The following is an 18,015-nucleotide window of genomic DNA, read 5'->3' as shown; positions in this document are numbered from 1 at the left end:
CTAAATAAACGTTTTTCCTCTGTGAATGCTACGTTTCACACCAGTGATGCTTAAAATGCGTTTAATATTTATTATAACAATTTCAATCTGTGCTTACATGTAATAACAAACATAAAATTTGTAATGGATTTGCACAAAAATCAAGATTGTATATTTATTTGTTTTTAAAATGATGCCGATTTGTTAAAACAATAAAATTAATTTTTTTAAATATAATTAATTAAACTGTTTTTTATATATTTAATTTAAGGTTAAAATAACACTTTGTTATTTTGGATGAGCATCTCCGATCATGATTATTTTATTCAATCATGCAAACAAAAATCTGTGTGCTTTGTCAACTGTCTCCAAAAAAACGAATGCATTTTAGTGTGTTTTATTTCATATAGAAATGCATGATTTGTTTTGAAAAGTTTTGTTACTTGGATAAAACTTCAGCATGGAGTATTTAAATCTTAGGAGAGTGTCGCACCTTGGTGGCAATATTTTGGATCATCTTTCAGTTTTGAATGATTTTGCTCCACACGACAGAAACTATATGAATACAAAGTTAAGTTAGTACTAAGCAACTGAGATAATGATTATCCATGTGCGCTTATTTTCAAGTGAAAAAAGTTAAAATTGATAATTAGTTAGAATTTTGTTATATTATGCACCAGACGTCCGTATTCATACGGAAATATCCGTATTTTTGAGAGTTGACTGTATAGCCCTTAGTTTTAGACGAAATGCCCGTATATTTCATGGAATGATTTCAAAGTTTAAAAAAGAAAGTAAAGTAATAAAAAAAGCAGCGTGGTATTTCACTAAACTTGTACTAGCATTACTGAGGTTCATCTTGCAGTTGAAAAATATTTTCTTAAGAATGGTAAAACAATATGAATGGTGTTAGTTAATTTTTAAGTAAATAAAAAAAATAATTTTTTTATAAATATATTTCAAACAAAAGTCGTTCTTGGTCAACCATTCGCTAATATTTTTTATCAATACCTATTGAATGAAGTAAAAATGTACTAAAATACAGGTTGTTCCTAAAAGGTTAGGACAATGCTATACCACAAATATAGTCAGAGTGATCGAAATCAAGAAAATTTGAAATTAAATAGCAATCCAGGCTGTGGCTCAATTTACTTGGTAAGGATTAACTCTCTCGAGGAATAATTTTATACGCAAGTTTAGTAAGCTTAAGATATTGGTAGATCATTGTCCCAACCTTTCAGAGACACTCTATATTGGCTAATGGCTGTAGTAGCCACAGCCAACAGGCAGACGTAGAACATTTTATATTTTAAACAAAAATATTTTTTAAGTTAAAACAAGTATTTAAACAATAATATTATGTTTAATAATAAGCTAACTTAGCTCTTAAGACATATTTACTTAACTCATACACACACACAATGAGTAGTGAAATAGTGAGTAGAGTGTATATTACCATTATTTTACTTAAAAACCAAATGGAATATGGTTATAAGTTATAGTTAGCCAGTTAAGCCGGTATAAATATAATTCTACATATATGGTTTTAGCTACTTTATATACTTTAATATAATTTATATTCTTAAGTCAAATCGAGTTTATTTTACACAGTAAAATGTGCATTGCTTACATACACACACACACTAATACAGTGAAGGTTATACAAAATTCACTCCTATTTACTTACAAGTCTCTGTTCGTTCGTTATCGAAGTTGAATATCTGAATTCACGTTAAAAAATCTGAATAAATCATTTTCGATAAGATATAAAATTGAATTTTAAGTTTAAGATACAGATTTCATATTGTTATAAACAAGATTAAATTTGGTCTGGATCGAAATAGGACTAAATATACATTGTTATAAAAATTGCGAGTTTACCTGGGAAAAATCCCAGTTTACACGTCACTATACTCTTAGTTTTTACACAAATAAAGTAATTAGCATCTATCTTTAATTATTTAATTCAATAAATATTACTTTAATGAATAGAGTAAAGTGTTGTACCTTGGTAAATATACGCTTCGATTTCTTGAAACATCGCTATTCATGACACAGCAACTATATAAAATTACTCAACAAAGGGAAAGCACACAACAAAATGATTGTCCATGTGCTTCAAGTAAAATAGAAAGGGAAGTTTTTGGTTCAAAAAGTTTTTACTATTACTAGTTAATTATATTTACAAGTTTTTTAAAAAAGCACCGTCGTATCTTTTGGATCAAAGCAACGCATTATATCTACGATCAACAAATATAGGATTTGAATGTTGCAAATGTTTTATCTTTTTCTATAGGTCTGCATAGCCTACTCTGAGTCAAAGAAATAAGTAGTTGTGAACTATTAATACATCAGAAAAGAATGTGTCTACAAGAGAAACTAGTTGTAGTATTTTTGATTCAATAAATTATTTTCTATGGTGGTGTTCCCTAAAGACTGAAGTAGTCAGTGAGAGACTTCTTGAAGGGAATGTCCCGACTTACAATCGAACAGGGTGATCTGGGATTCACTGAGATGCGAGACAATGTGATCACATAATTAAACAATAACATATAAAAAAAATATTTTGTCGATAGTTATTTAATATTTAATTTATTATAAAATTTTCTAAAGAATCCATAGTGGGTAGGAATAATGGAAATGATTTCTATACAGAAAAATTATTCCTGTTATTATACTTGAAAATGAATACTAAAAACTATAAATGTACCTAAATTGTGATCCATGGTTCAACAGTCTCTGGTAGATACTGTAAAATATTGTAACAAAATAAAAAACACGGCCGGTAAATATTTGTTGATGAATAAGTTAGTTTCACTACCTAGTTTTTGCATTAATCAATTAGAAATGATTGTGAATGGCTGTGAATATTACAAATTACAAGGATTATTAAAAGTATGATATTTTTAAGAATGAATTTATCTTACATGGAAATAATTAGACACGATTTATAAGCAAATTTTAAACAAACTAGTTTTCATTTTTATTGTTCTATTATTATTGCAATAGCTAACGCCCGCCATTTTGGCTGAGTTAATTGTTCAAATACTCTGCATAGAAACTGTTGAATGTCAGTGCTTAATAAATTATAAGTTTTTAAAAAACCGACACAATTATGGTGGCCTGTCGGCCGCCATATGTTTTAGTTTACGAAAATTTTCGAATATATCAGTTTTCTCGAGAATGATTTCCAGGGAGCATGGGATACAGAGAGCATGGCAAAGAGCATCGTAGATGTAGGGTACAGCAAAATCGATCGCAGCGCTCTTAAAAAATTTACAATAAATCATGCATTTTATTCAAAATATGACCAATTTCTTGTTTACATCTAAATGGTATAGTAGATGTCAAATTAGAATTATTGAAAAATAAAAATTAATTAAGAAATTGTGAAAATAAGAGACGAAATACCATTAAAAAAAATTTTTTTAATGTAAATTCATATAATTACTTATTTAAATTTGTTAGAAAATAGTATTAAATTTTCAATGTAAAGCATACATGCAATACATAGACTTATATGTGCATTCATACAAATATATAAATAAAGTAGCTTATTATGGTTTTATGTCAATAAGATTAAAAAGGTTTTTTTCGATTATTATAAAAAATCAAAAATTTTGTTTGCATTTTCAAAGCTAGGTTTTCGAAGCGAATTTATAGAACATCCCATATATTGAAATATGTATAATTTTTTAAAATCTGTCTTTGTGATGTTCTTTTCGCTTACATCTTTTACACTCAATGTATGTAGGCAAGGATAGTCTTGCATAATACACTAAATATCACTATTCTTTTCTACTTACACCAAGTGTAAAAAGTATAAACAAAAAGAACCATCCCTTATATGTACTAAGTACACATATCATTTAAACTTAAATTACTTACAATGTTTAAATAAAATACGGTGACATTGAATGTAAAGTCGTCTGTCTAAATATTAAAAGCATACACAAAGATATCTGAATATACAGGATGATTTTTTAAAAAGTTTTATATCTCGTAAACGGAATAGATAATAAAAAATGGAAAAACAAAAATCGCTTCATCTTCAGGGAGAATAAAAACATAATGTTTAGTTTTTTTTTACGGTGACAGCTACAGGAGGTAAAACAGAGGTCAAGGTAGTTTTTTTAAATGAAACAACATAGGTCTATATTTTTTGTAAAAGATTCTTATTTTTATCCGCAAAAAAGGAACTTTTAGAAAAGATTTCTCTAGACCTCTATTGGTAGCATCTGATTTCAGTTTTAAATAGTTTCTACCAAAAACATTTTTAACAATCAAATTCCCAAAATAATATTTTTTCTGTGATATTCTTACAGTTTCTAATCTTAAAAATTCGTTAAAGTAGGTACCGAAAACTGACTAGGAACAAATTTTTTAAACAAAAGTTGCTATTTTCCTTAAAAAACAACAATCTGCAGTAGATGTTAAAAGTATTAATAAATATGTAGCTGTGTGTAAAATTTGTATATGTATACATACGATGTATAAGTATTGAGTACAGTTACAAATATTACTATATTTTCATTCCCCCAAAAAATGAGCCGAAACGTGTTTTTGCGTTTTACGATTTTACAATCCGTTTTCGAAATAAAAAGGTGGAAACTTTTTTAAAAAATCATCCAATATGTATTGACAACTTCTAAATGAAGAAAAAAAATACAAAAATCTTGTAATGCAAACAGAAAAAATACATATTAAATTACTATCTTTGTTGGATATACTTGATCGTTCATCTTATCTTTATCTAATGCACTCAAAAAATAATAAATATTGATAAAATGTAACTAAATATCTTTAGTTGAAATTATTCAACTGGACATCACGTCATCAGCGGTGAATATCAATTTTTTTAATAATAAATTATTTTCTTGAGTAGTTTATAAATATGAATTATAGTTTATAAATATGATAAAATTTGAACTGACATTGAGGGTAAATGGAATTTAGAAAAACGACTTATTTGGGAAAACTGGGAAAATGAAACATCAATCCTGCATTCTTATTTGCCATTCCGCGCAACGGTGATTACCAGAACAAAAACCATGCAGCAATAATAAATCGCAACAAGAATAGCTCAAGTAATAAAAAACTAAAATAAAAGACAAAACAAAAGTTGGTTTGTGTTAAGGATGTACGGCCGCAAGGGTAATTTAATAATAAAATGCTTGCAATCCAGCGAGCCGAAGAGGGAGGAGAACAAAAGAAACCTCTTCTCGAGAAAACTTATTTAATCGAGAAAAGTACACCTTGGTCTCGATTTCATAGTCCTCATGATATCAGTTATCAATCTGAGTTCGCTGAAATATTTTTGTCATTCTGGGATTATCTGCTCTGTCTCCAATGTGAAATGATTTTGAGATCTCGAGACTAGTCGCATTCGATTCAACGTTAAAAAAATGATTGAATAATAAATAATTAACTTGAACAGGTTTTAACAACGGGATTATTTATTGAATGTTCAAAAAGCCATGACATAAGGAAAAGTCCCCGGTATCCCATGACATAAAGAAACAAGGGAACCTGTATTGCTGCGACTAGACTATTAAATATCGAAACACTTTCCAGATAATTGAGAATAAGATATCTAAAACAGAAACCAAATATTTTATCTAAAAGTAAATTTTGTTATTTTTAACATTTCATGTTAGCTTTTAAAAAATCTCTTGTGCTAATATATAAATTACTTTTGAAATATAGCCGACTGAATTGGGCGGGTGTATAAGTTAAAATATTTTACCATCTCACTTTTACGATAATGATGTACCTTCAAAAAAGCAAACCATATGCAATACTTTTAATATTATATATATTCTTTCATGAAGACGAACCCAGGTAAAAAATATTTACCTGGCGTATTCTGTTATGAGTCAAGAAAAAAAAAATGTTAAGATAATTATTATTAGCCATAGGGACCACACCGTTATACACTACAATGTATTTCACTTAGAGGTACAGAATTGGTAGATTTGTTTTAACTTTTCAAAAATATGTTAAGTAAAGAAAAATAAATTTGATCATTATTTGGTATTTTTTAAGATGATAAAATAAAAATTTGTCAATTAAGGTAGTTGCTCCGCGATGGCAATATATTAAGGAATTTACAAAACTTGGATAATCAGTAATTAAATAGTTAAATACACAAAAGGTAAAAATTTTAAAGGCGATTTACTGCACCATTTTATGACATAATTACTGTTAATTAAGGAGATATGCAAGGATTGAATAATACTAGGGATTTCAATAAAATATTAGAAATACATTTTCTGATTAACAAAGTTTCCAAAAATCACAAAAATTCCTAGGTCATCGGGCTTTTTATTATTATTTTATCCTTCAAAGTTGGCTGAAAAAATGATGAATCATATAGGTTATCCTTTTCAATTGGATATTTCTATATAAAAAAAAATCTAGAGAGTGTGATAAAAAAACTATCTAAAATATTTAGACAATCTTGCAGTTTATAATAATACTATAAGGTTGCCGATGATATAAAAGCAAAATTTTAATCTAATTATGAGTTCATCGAAGATCCATCACTTGGTGAACAGAGAGTATTGATTAGAGTATTGATTGATATTGGTTTATATGTATGTATCGTGCAATAAACCAAAATTTTTTACAATACTGTAGGTTTACAATAAACTTTAACTCTTGATTTTAGCAATGACTAAACTAAGCTTTACCAATCCTTCAATGTTTAAATGCCATTCACATAAATGTTAAGTCGATATATACACCCGCCGAGCTTATTTCTTTTCATGAATTGCTAATCCTGTTAGCATATATTTCAGTCAAGTATTAAAAATAAATTAAATACGCCTGCAATTCCCTGAGCTAAGATCCTAACTATTCACGGTTCCAGGATATTCGGCAATTTCCGTGACACTTTGTTTACAGTTTATTCACGCTCAAGTGTTTCTTGATTTGTGCCTTTGCATGGGGCAGAATATTGTTTTTGTGAAAAAAATAAAAACAATACTGATATTGTTCATTACAAAATTAAAGAGCTAGCTCAATTACAATTTAATTATGTCAAAAATAAAATCTCGTCAATGCATTTTTTTTGACCATTGAACAATGATTCTCGTAAAAATACATGCAGCAAGTGATCGGTTAGTAGGCTTTACCAATCAATTTTAAATCTACCTATATGACGCATTATAACTCACAACAATATTTTTTTTTTAAATGAAAACAGACCCAAGAAGGTCATTTATTTCATAAGTTAGGTAAAGTGATTATGAGATTTTATTAAAAAAGTAACTTTACGAATACCTATTGTTACCTAAAAACTTTTTCAGGGGGGTTTTTGTTTCAAAAAAAAAATAGCACACTCCAAAGCTATATAATTATTTTACAATCAAACATTGACATATGTTTGAGTGAAGGTTTAATAATAGATCTTTTTTGCCTTAAAAAATTGCTTGCTCATATTTTTTAAAATCATTTAATTTCAAAATTAGATTTACCGTAGATAATGAAACTAGTGTAAAGTTTTTTGAGAGAATCTCCATTAATCGTCGGTAAAGTTTATGATGACTTTCAAAGTAGTAAATGAAACCTTTGGAATAGAGAATATTCATGAAATTTAAATTTGGTTCAATTATTTTTCTTCCGTAACTTTATTGGCTGGACATTTCAACTAAACCATTATTTTAGTAATTAATATCTTTTTAATTACTTAAAATTAATTAATAAAAGTACAAATTCAATGAGGGCATTTAAAAATTTCTAAAACGGAAATTCAAATTTTTATACGGACGTGACATCAGAGTACTGGCTTGGCAAATTTTTTGACATACAGTATGGTATTAATTACTTACATTTCGCATGATATTACCAAGTATTATATTGATTTCTATTATTCTACGGCTTTTTATTAGAAAATTTAATAATAACGTGTGTAAATTCTGTGTTTTAAGTGTAAATTATACATTGAACTGTCACCAATTGACAGATTACGTACTTATACGTCATCAACAGAGAGCGCCAAAAAACTGCGTTTAAATATCTATAAATTATAATGTATTTTAAATATTTTTTTACAATTAAATACAGCATCATTTTTAAGCAGTATTTATATTTTTTACTTTGTTATAACGGTGTAAACAATGTATTAAAAATTTAAAAAAATACATGAATATTCCCTATTTTCTTTGATTTTCATATTTTCATTTGTGTTATCCATAACTTATAAAACAAAAAAGTTATTATCACTTAAAAATAATAGTGCAATAATATATAAAAATAACAAAAAAGGGATAACAAAAAAGGGGTGAACGGAGGGAATACTAAGAGATGGAATATATAGTTTTTTAGAATAACAACCCTTCTAAAATAAAAAATTACGTCACGAATATTGTAACCTAAATTTAAAACGCAAATTATTATTTTAACGGAAAAAATGTACAAGTATGAGGCAAGCGAAGGGTATTGAAATATATTACAATAATAATAACATATGCAGGTCTTTATCCGTGCATTAAAATATCAAGTAGCATCCTGAAATAATTATTTATAAGAAACTTTAGAACACAAACTATATTTATTTTTTATTAGGATATTGATAGTTCATGAAATTAATATCCAGGAATTGAATTTGATGCATTTACTTGCCGAGATCTTCCAAAAAAAAATTACGTTTTCAATTCAAAATCATTTCTTACAATAAGAAATATTGTTTCCTGTCAATTTTGGAAAAAGGTTGACCGTTGTAATTCTACGAAAAACGACTTACAACTTTCTACACAACTTAAGAAATCAATTAATGATTTTTTTTTTTTTAATTTTCACCATTTGGTTTCAATTACAATTAAACAGTAAAAAATTTAAAATTTGATTTTAATTAAAAAGTGAAAATGAACGAAAAGAGCACCTAATATCCCAACTAGTAATAGACCCCTTAATCTATATTAGGATCATCCAAATAAGTCCTGGTGAGACTATTTGGATGAGGATCCAATAAAGTATCAACTATGATTACAAATACGTAAAAAAATTGATTTAGTACAATGTTATAATTAGTGTCCGGCCGAAGGTTCGGTTTCGGTTTTCGACCAGTTTCGACCAAAAAATACAGTTTCGGCATCAGTATCGGTTTTGGCAAATAATCTGCCGATCTTTCGACCACACCGAAACTCTGCGCTAGTGAATTATCGCACGTCGTTCGACTAACTTTTATTGAATTTGTGTCTGCTGAGTTTGCCGGCCAGATCGGTGTAACTTTGTTGTGATTTTATGTGTTGTTTGGTGTATACGTTCTTGGATTTGGTTTTATTAATTTTAACCACTCAAACATTGAAACAACTGCCTGCTATTGCTAGGATTTAATTGTGTGTGATCTTCTTGTTGTGTTAACTGTCTGTATATGAGTAAAAAATAAGCCAAATTTCAGTAAACAATCAATTTTTAACCTTTCTAAAAAAAGTTTTAGTTTCGGTTTCGGCCGAAACTGAGACAGATACCGAAAATTTGGTTTCGAAAGTAATTTTAGTTTCGGTCGGACACTAGTTATAAATAATCTCTTTCAAGAACACTCTCTCCAATTAAATTGTTGCAAGAATAATTTCGGAAATAAATACGCATTACAAAAATTTGAAATTATAACAATTGAAAATTGTACCACAAAAACATGTCAACTGATCCATACAAACAACATACTCAAACAGCTGCTTTTAAACGCACCATAAAAGAGGGGTTAGGGTGTTACAATACAATTTTTAGAGGGGTTTACATACACACAACAAACAAATTCAAGGTAACTACCCCACTTTTGACAGATCTCATGTTTTAACGTATCATTAAACTTCATTGAAACTCTAAATCGTCATTTCTTAATTTTGAACAATTTTTTGTCTATTTATAAATGAATATTATCAAATGTCGATAAAGACTATCGATTGATAACCAAAATATGAAGAATCAAAGAATTATTATTTTGGCTAAAGATAAAAATTAAAGCTGAATAAATAGATTTTATTAAAATTGTGAAGAATTTGGAGCCCATGATGTTTATCGATAACGAAATTTATGATGATTCATTAAAATAATGTCATTTAAGCAATTTTAAGATATTTTTAATCGTAAATTTGGTACATTATAATCGTGAAAGTTTGAATAGATGGATGTTTGTTACTCAATCACGCCAGAACGGCTGTACGGATATGAATGAAATTTGGTACAGAGATAGATTATAGTCTGGAATAGCACATCCGCTTTTTATGCCGATTAAATGCATGGTTCCCGTGGGATAGATTTGTTTTAATTTTTAATAAAGCAAAAGTCGACATTTTTTTTGCATAGTTAGTGATAGTTTAGAAAAACAGAGGGTAATTTTTATCCCGAAAAAACGTTTCCTATGGGATAGGACACAGAATCGTGTTTTTAAATGATTTTGTAAAAGTTCGTTAAATAGATTTCTTGCGCATTTTTTTCAAGAAGGCTTGATTAATTTACACAGCTTCTATCTACGACTTTTTTTGAAAGTACTGCATTTTCGAATGAGCATGATAACGTCATATTTAAACTATCGGTCTGAAAAAACGCAGCATCGAATTTTTCGGATACTATGAGCACTTGATAAAATTAATAATTTTACTATCACCTCGAACATGGCATATAAGTTTTCTTGTTTTTTCAATACAAAATTTACTTTGCCGTATTGTTTAATAATTATTAATGTTATCAAGTGGTCATAGTGTCCGACAAATTTCCTTCGTTTTTTCATATCGTTACCATAAATATGCCGTTATCAAGCTCATTCAAAAACGCAGCACTTCGAAAAAAATCTTAGAAAGAAAGTTTGGTAGACTCTTCAAAAGGAAGCAACTTGTGAAGTTTCACGTATGTATTAATCATTTAACAAAAAGGATCCCGCGGACTAATGACCAATCAGTCAATTTCCACACACCGGCTTGCCCGTGAGAACAAAAACAAGTTAACAGTATATTCTAGTACTAAAAATTATTTCTAGTTCAATCATATGCAAAAAATATCCAATATTTTACCATAACAATTTTTTAAACTGTTTAAAAGCGGAGAAATAATAAAAAACAAAAATTATCCTTTTTAAATACCATATATTGAAACGAACATTTTATCCGCAACCATATTTCTTAATCAAAATAGATATGGTATTAAAACAATTGGACACATTAGTTAGTTTTTAATATTTTTAGTAAGTAGATACTTAATTTATTATAGATTAACAAAACTTTTTTAAGAAAGATTAAGGACAAAATTTAATAATATTATTATAAAACAAGAAATTGGCTACCGAAGAATCAAATGAGAAAAAAATCAGTTTAACGAGGCTAAAATCATTTCCATGAATAAATAATAGACTTTTTCATCAATTTGCTTTTGTTTCGGACAGTTGTCAAAAAATTATTCAACCTAAGAAAGTTAAATATATTTTATATTTTTCAAGCAGCGCTTTTTAACAAGGCTAGAAGATATAAGATATGTCTTTACTTGATTGAAAACAGTCCAAAACAAAAAAGAATCATTTTGTAAATGAAAAGCCCTATTGAAAATTAACTTAATTTATTTGCTAAACAACATTCTTATTGCAAAATTTTCATAAACAATAAAATTGTTGATAAGTTCTTGCAACAATAAATAGTATTATTTATTATATTTCAAACAAATGACAATAATTTTTAACAGTGTTGTGTAAAAATGTGTATCTGTGAAAAATCCTTGATTCAATAATTCCATTTTGGTCTTAAATCAAAGACACTGTTGTGTGTTTCTTTACGTGTACCTACTCTCTATAAATATATGTAATAACCTTTTGTAATAAAATGATTCATGTTATGGTAAGGAAAAATGATTCTATTGTGTGTGAAAATTATGTTCATTTTTTTGGTCATATCATTGTCATTTCGATTATTAATGGCGTAATTCTAAAATATAATACGGTATTACGAAAAAGATACTGTATTGAAAATATTGAGATAAGAACTATGACTATTCGCACCGTGCGCGAGTTTTATTGGAGGCGTTTCCATAACGATACACTACTTTCATTATACAATTGTATGGATGCATATATAATTGTATGGATTGCATTTATGACTCACATTGAAAATTTAATATTATTGTCTCACAAATTTAAATAAATGCAGTTCGTTATGATATTTTACATTTAAAAAATAATACTTGTGCAATTTAATTTCTTATTTTCACAATTTTTAATGTATTAAGTTTAATTAATTAGTGTTTTTCAATAATTTTAATTTGACATTTCTATAACATTTACATGTAAAGAATTGTAAATAAGTCATAACAGCCTCCTTTATCGTCAAAATTTTTCACTGGAAGCGCTGGCTTCGATTTTATTGCCTATACCATGACTACGCACACAACGAATAAATTCAAGATAATTTCATGATATACAAAGTTTAATGACAAACAAATGAGTTTTCTTGAAACTCGAAAGCATTTTCTAACTATAAATAAATCCCGACTGTAAGAACTTAAAGAACTATAAGAAGTATTTTAATAATTTTAGTATGTTTTCTTTTTTTTATTAAAGTATCTTAGAAATTTTTATTAGTTTGATAAATTTGAAAGAAGAAAGTAGTAGTTTTCATTAAGCTTTAAAAGGAGGCATAGTTCCGTCTTTAGCCGGTTATTGATCTTACAAAAATATATTATGACAACTCTCACATAAGCAATTTAGATTTTTGCCCAAGGAATCAATATTGTTTCTAAAAGAGAATAATCGAATTTTCTGCCTGTTGGAATAGACGCCTTCCAGGGGTAAATAAATGCAAATTAAAATTTTTCAACATTTCAAGTTTTCCATCGAAACAAGAGCCGTAAGACACAGCACACAATTTTCTATAAAAGTTAATTGTGTTGCAAATTGGGAATAAGTTTTTTTGATAGTATTGAGGAGTATTTTTGAGAGAATCGACCGACAGCTTCAAAACGCTTAAATTATTAAATATTGATATTTATTTATCTCGAAAATTGTAGCAAGCGTCTAAATTCGCCCTGCTGTTTTTCAACGAGGGAAGTTTTTTTTCTATTTTGCGGTAGGCGAAAGAGGTAAAAAAAATTGAGTTTTTGCAACAAGAGAATAAAAATTAATTAACAATTATAGATCGGAAACGCTTTTGGATTAGTTTCTGAGAAAATAAGAATTTCAAAACGCTTTAAAGCATAATATGTTTCAGTGCGATAATACCATAAAAATTTTATTTGTATCTCGAAAACCGACCCATTGTAGATGCAATAAGGTATGTAGTATTTTATTCGATTTTCTAGTAAGTACATAGCTAAGTTATGCAAAACCTTTTACCTTATTAACGAAAGGTCCTACGAAAACGAATTATCGAACAACAGTTTTCGCTCAAAAATTTTTTTTATTTTTTAACCAAAATGTTGTTGAACCTTGGATTATTGGCAAAATAGGACGGGAAAACCGACTTAAAAATAGTTTTTTTATTGGCCAAAATTGTCAATACCGTAAGAAATTTAAATTTGCATAGGCGTTAATTTTTAGCTGAAGATAATTATTCAGAGAAGCTTGGTTAATTAAAAAATTGTTCTCAACAATTGAGAAAAACTTTCGACCGGTCTAATATTTCTCAGCCAAAAGGGGAAAAAATTATCTATATAAAATCGTTGTTTCTGCGTTCGATCTACCGTTGAAATTTCTTAAAATAAGTTTAAAATCACATACGGAGTCGCAAGTAAAGTATAACGAACTACCGATACAAAAATAAATATGAAACATACAACAGTTGGATTGGAAGAGAACACACAAACCACTTGTTAAGAATTCTATATTCTAAAAATAATATAAGAAACATTACATACCTGTTGATAAATCAACTGAAAATCCAAGAAAAACAAGTAATAGTATTGACGTTATGGTAATCCAATTTCGTCCAAAGTTTGTAATCCACATTTTAACGCCACAACATCCCACATGGGTTAACGTAAAAAACACATACAAAAAATCAAAAAAAAAATCAACACACTTAGAATAATAAATACAAATAAAACAACACCAAATTCACTTAAATTAAGATTGAAAATTGATCACACACTCAAAAATTTGTACAAACACAGCATTTTTGTGATGTTTTTCACACAGATTTATTGTTATTTTCACAAGAATTTTCACAACGTCAACATATAATAAACACAAAAACTCAATCAACACATATTACACTTCGCGGCTACAATACCATCTGAAGATGCTTTGTCCAAATGGTAAAAGAAAGTAGTTCTTTAACAAATATGGCCGACTCTTCTAAAAGTATTACTACACTTATAAATACATGAAAAACTCAACATTTATCAATTAAATCTTAAAAATTAATACATTTACATCATTAGAACAGTGTTTATCAATAGTTTTATTTTATAAAATTTTCTCAATTCATTTAATAAACTTCATATAAAGACGTTTTATTGAACTATATTATTGCGCGATGTTTAAGGAATGTATAGTTACTCAGTTTAATGGCTTAACCAATCAGAACTTACACGCACGGGGTTCACTGGAACGATGTGCTTGTGCTAAGTTATAACTACTGACTGTGTTAGGGCCAACTAAGCTTGGTAGCTTGTTGGTCGGAGGACGAATTCAAATGTAATTTTTTATTCAATTTTTGATATTAGCAGAAAATATAAATGTTTATATTAACAATCATTTGAATATCTTTTCAATTATTTGTTAGATTTTTTTTAATAGGAAATGTCTCTCATTTGAATTTTCTTTAGTAAATTATTTAAAACCATAGTCACAACCATTAAATTTTAGATGTTACAATACATAAGAAAAACGCTTTTAATTCTTGTCTAAACTTGTAAATAACCCGGATCGAAATATTTAAATCAAATTTTGTCGAAATCTACCAATCAATATTTAAAGAAAATTTTAATAGGCAACGTCGGAAATCTTTTTTTAACTGTTTAATTAAAGGTTTACAAGATAAAGAAAATTATACTATAATGGAAAATGAACAGGCCAAAGCACTGATTTCTAAAACCAAGAAAATTATCTAAAGCATGTAATTATTGGAGCTTATTTGAAAAGTATTTTAATATAATTAGTATAAAACAATATCTTCAGTAAAATATATATGAACTTGACGCGACGGCTAGATAACATAAAACTTTATTTAACAAAAATGTAAAATTTCCTACAAACTCACCATATTTAGTACCAATTGCACGTTTATGTTTATATTGATCCACCTCGAATTTTTAATTTTTCCTCAAATTTTAAAGTTTAGAATAAAAAAATTTCCCATATTTATGAATGTATTTTGGGTAAAAATATCTTAAATGATTCTTGTCGTGAGAGAGATAATATTCTTCAATTATTACTTCCAAACTTTTACATAACACAAATATTATTAAAAATCTCATAATATATCATTCATTAAAGTATTATTTATTGAAATACGCTAGTGTCTTAAAAACTGTACCAATCTCAAACAATATGTAACTACTACCTCCAACTTAACGCCCAAAGTGTATTAATTAGGTATGTAATAAACCAGGACTAAGAGCAGGTGAGGCTCGGTACAATACGGAACCCAAAATAGTTTCAAAACGAATTACATTGAATTATTGAGTCATGTTAACTTAATAATTCTGTGTAATTCCTTCAGAAATTTTCTTTGAATAAGATACAAATTTTACGATTGTTCCACTATGCCCAATGTTCCACTTTTCACACCTTGTCCTATATAAAATTTAATCAAAAGCTTATAAAGCTTAAAAATGTATAAAAAAAATTTATCCTAAGCATTGATTCCAACTTAAAGCAAGGACCTTTTGCCTCAATCCAACATCTATATAGGATCTGATCCCACCTATATACGTTAGAATCGACCACACATAACGGACTTACAGGTCCTACGGACCCAAGACCTGGACCTAGATTGGTCATTTACGAACTCACCTCACTTTTTATGTCGCGACCACGCAATAAATTTCAGCTTGATATCTCTTTTCGTTTTTGAATTATCGTGTCCACTGACAGAAGGTCGGATATCCAGACTGACAACCGGAAATGTACTATTTAGGCGATTTTATGACAACCTATACCAAATTTTTTTTCGTACCATCAATATTTTTAAGCATTACAATCTTTTGACTAAACTTAGTATACTTTGATGTATTTTATATATACATGGAATAAAAAGACAGCTATTAGTCCATTTTTTGAGAATTAAACAGTGTACGTAAATATAAAAAAAAGTAACTGCCGAAACCAGGGATCGAACCAGGGACCTTTAGATCTTCAGTCTAACGCTCTCCCAACTGAGCTATTTCGGCTGATGATCACTTATATTAACTTAAACAACGTACCACACTGTAAGAAAAGCTAGAAAATTAATTAACTATTTGTAACAAAAATATTTCCAAATAAGTATCTATTTTCAAAATACGAATTAATTTTAGTAATTTTTAAGCAAACTGTTGCAATAATTTTGTAATAGATTTTTCTTTATTGCATACATCGTAAAAAAAATCAAACTTTTGTTGTGAAATAACAATTTATTTGATAAGTAATTTCACTACTCTTTTGCTTTCTAAGTTTAGTCTCAAGTTTGTAGGTAACGCTTATAAATACTGATGCTACGAACAAAATTTTGGTATAGGTGTTCTTAAAATTGTATATTTTCGGTTGTATGTCTGTCCGTCTATCTGCCTGTCTGTGATAATTCTAAAACGAAAAGAATTATCAAGCTGATATTTTTATGGCGTGCTCAATATCTAAAAAGTAGGTTTTTTTTTCGTAAATGAGCAACATAAATTGGGTCTTGAGTTCGTAGGATCTTGTAAACCGATAAAGATAGAACAAAAGTTTAAATGTAAAAAGTGTTTCTTATAAAAAAATAAACAACAATATTTTTTCGTAAACATCAGTGTTTACCCGTGAGGGCGAAAATTATGTTAGAAACATTATATAGTATGTATTATATGGGAATATCAGTTATGTCTGTATGACACCATGGTCGTGTTATTTACACGGTGGCTATCTGGTGGCTATTTAAGAGTGACTACCTTTCTTTACTTAAGTGACGTAAAAAAATAAGCAATTGCATAGTAATCGACAATGTCTGTAAATAGTACTTCACAACTAACTCAGTTGTTTTTATTTATTATTATTTATTCAGTAAGGTAATAAATAGCATTTATTATAAATCTTCGTGATTCAACTATCTTTCAGCTTTATTGATCGAGTGTGTACTTTGATAAACATTTTTATACATTTATATAAATCGGAAATAACGGAAATACTTGTTCTACTTATGTGTAGTATTAATTTATTAAAAGTATATTAAATACGATAGATATGGATACGATTTATAAAAAAGATTCTTTTAATATTATTATAACCGCTGTTGGAGAATCCGGTGCGTGTTAGTTCACACAGAATACATTTTTTTTATTAATATCAATATAATAATAGTATCTAGTAATGATAATAATAATAAAAGCCACCACTTCATTTCGCGAAGTATATTATATTTTTATAAAAAGGTCGTTAATTAATAAATAAACTTTATAAAGATTACTTCCTTAAATAAAAAGACATAATATTATAATTACTATTTATATTTGTTTTGATTTTAGCAGTTGAAACAAAACACAGGTAAAATATATAATAGAAGCTACGATTGATCCAGGATAAATTAGGATGTTGGTGTTCCAATAGTAGCATATGTTATATAACTCGAAAAATAATAATAGAGAAGTCGCATGTTTTATAGTTTTATTTTTTGAAAATCGCTGAAAAACTAAATAAAATTTTTAATTGGTTTTTCATGTAATTTAGAATTGAAAAAGATTTTCTTAAACTGTAAATTCAAACACCTGTGACGTCAACATATCGCTTTAGTAACGCCACCGCGCGGAAAAATGAAAAAATAACGTGCATGATAAATGGTTTGTCTCTAAAATTGTTTTTACTATATTATAACATAATTTTATATGGAAACAAGCAGAAAAATGTGAATTTAGTGTGATTCCGATTGGTTTCCAGTCTAA

General features: G+C 28.0%; 1 protein-coding gene and 1 non-coding gene across 2 annotated transcripts in view; both read right to left on the bottom strand.

The window, feature by feature from the left end:
• The window catches only part of LOC123293808 (neurogenic locus Notch protein), a 216,959-nt gene extending 202,944 nt beyond the window's left edge, over window positions 1–14,015 (bottom strand). Inside the window, exon 1 of the mRNA XM_044874742.1 lies at window positions 13,819–14,015. Within this exon, the coding sequence (XP_044730677.1) occupies window positions 13,819–13,909 (91 nt within the window). The 5' untranslated portion in view covers window positions 13,910–14,015. The remainder of the gene's footprint in view (window positions 1–13,818) is intronic.
• Window positions 14,016–16,223: 2,208 nt separating this feature from the next.
• On the bottom strand, window positions 16,224–16,296 carry Trnaf-gaa. Its single transcript has one exon. It is a non-coding gene; the product is annotated as a tRNA-Phe (tRNA).
• Window positions 16,297–18,015: the final 1,719 nt, after the last annotated feature.

This window comes from Chrysoperla carnea, chromosome 2 (assembly GCF_905475395.1).
Source record: "Chrysoperla carnea chromosome 2, inChrCarn1.1, whole genome shotgun sequence".
NCBI lineage: Eukaryota > Metazoa > Arthropoda > Insecta > Neuroptera > Chrysopidae > Chrysoperla > Chrysoperla carnea.
Note: the sequence above shows the minus strand (reverse complement) of the source record. Positions and strands in the feature narration are given on the sequence as shown.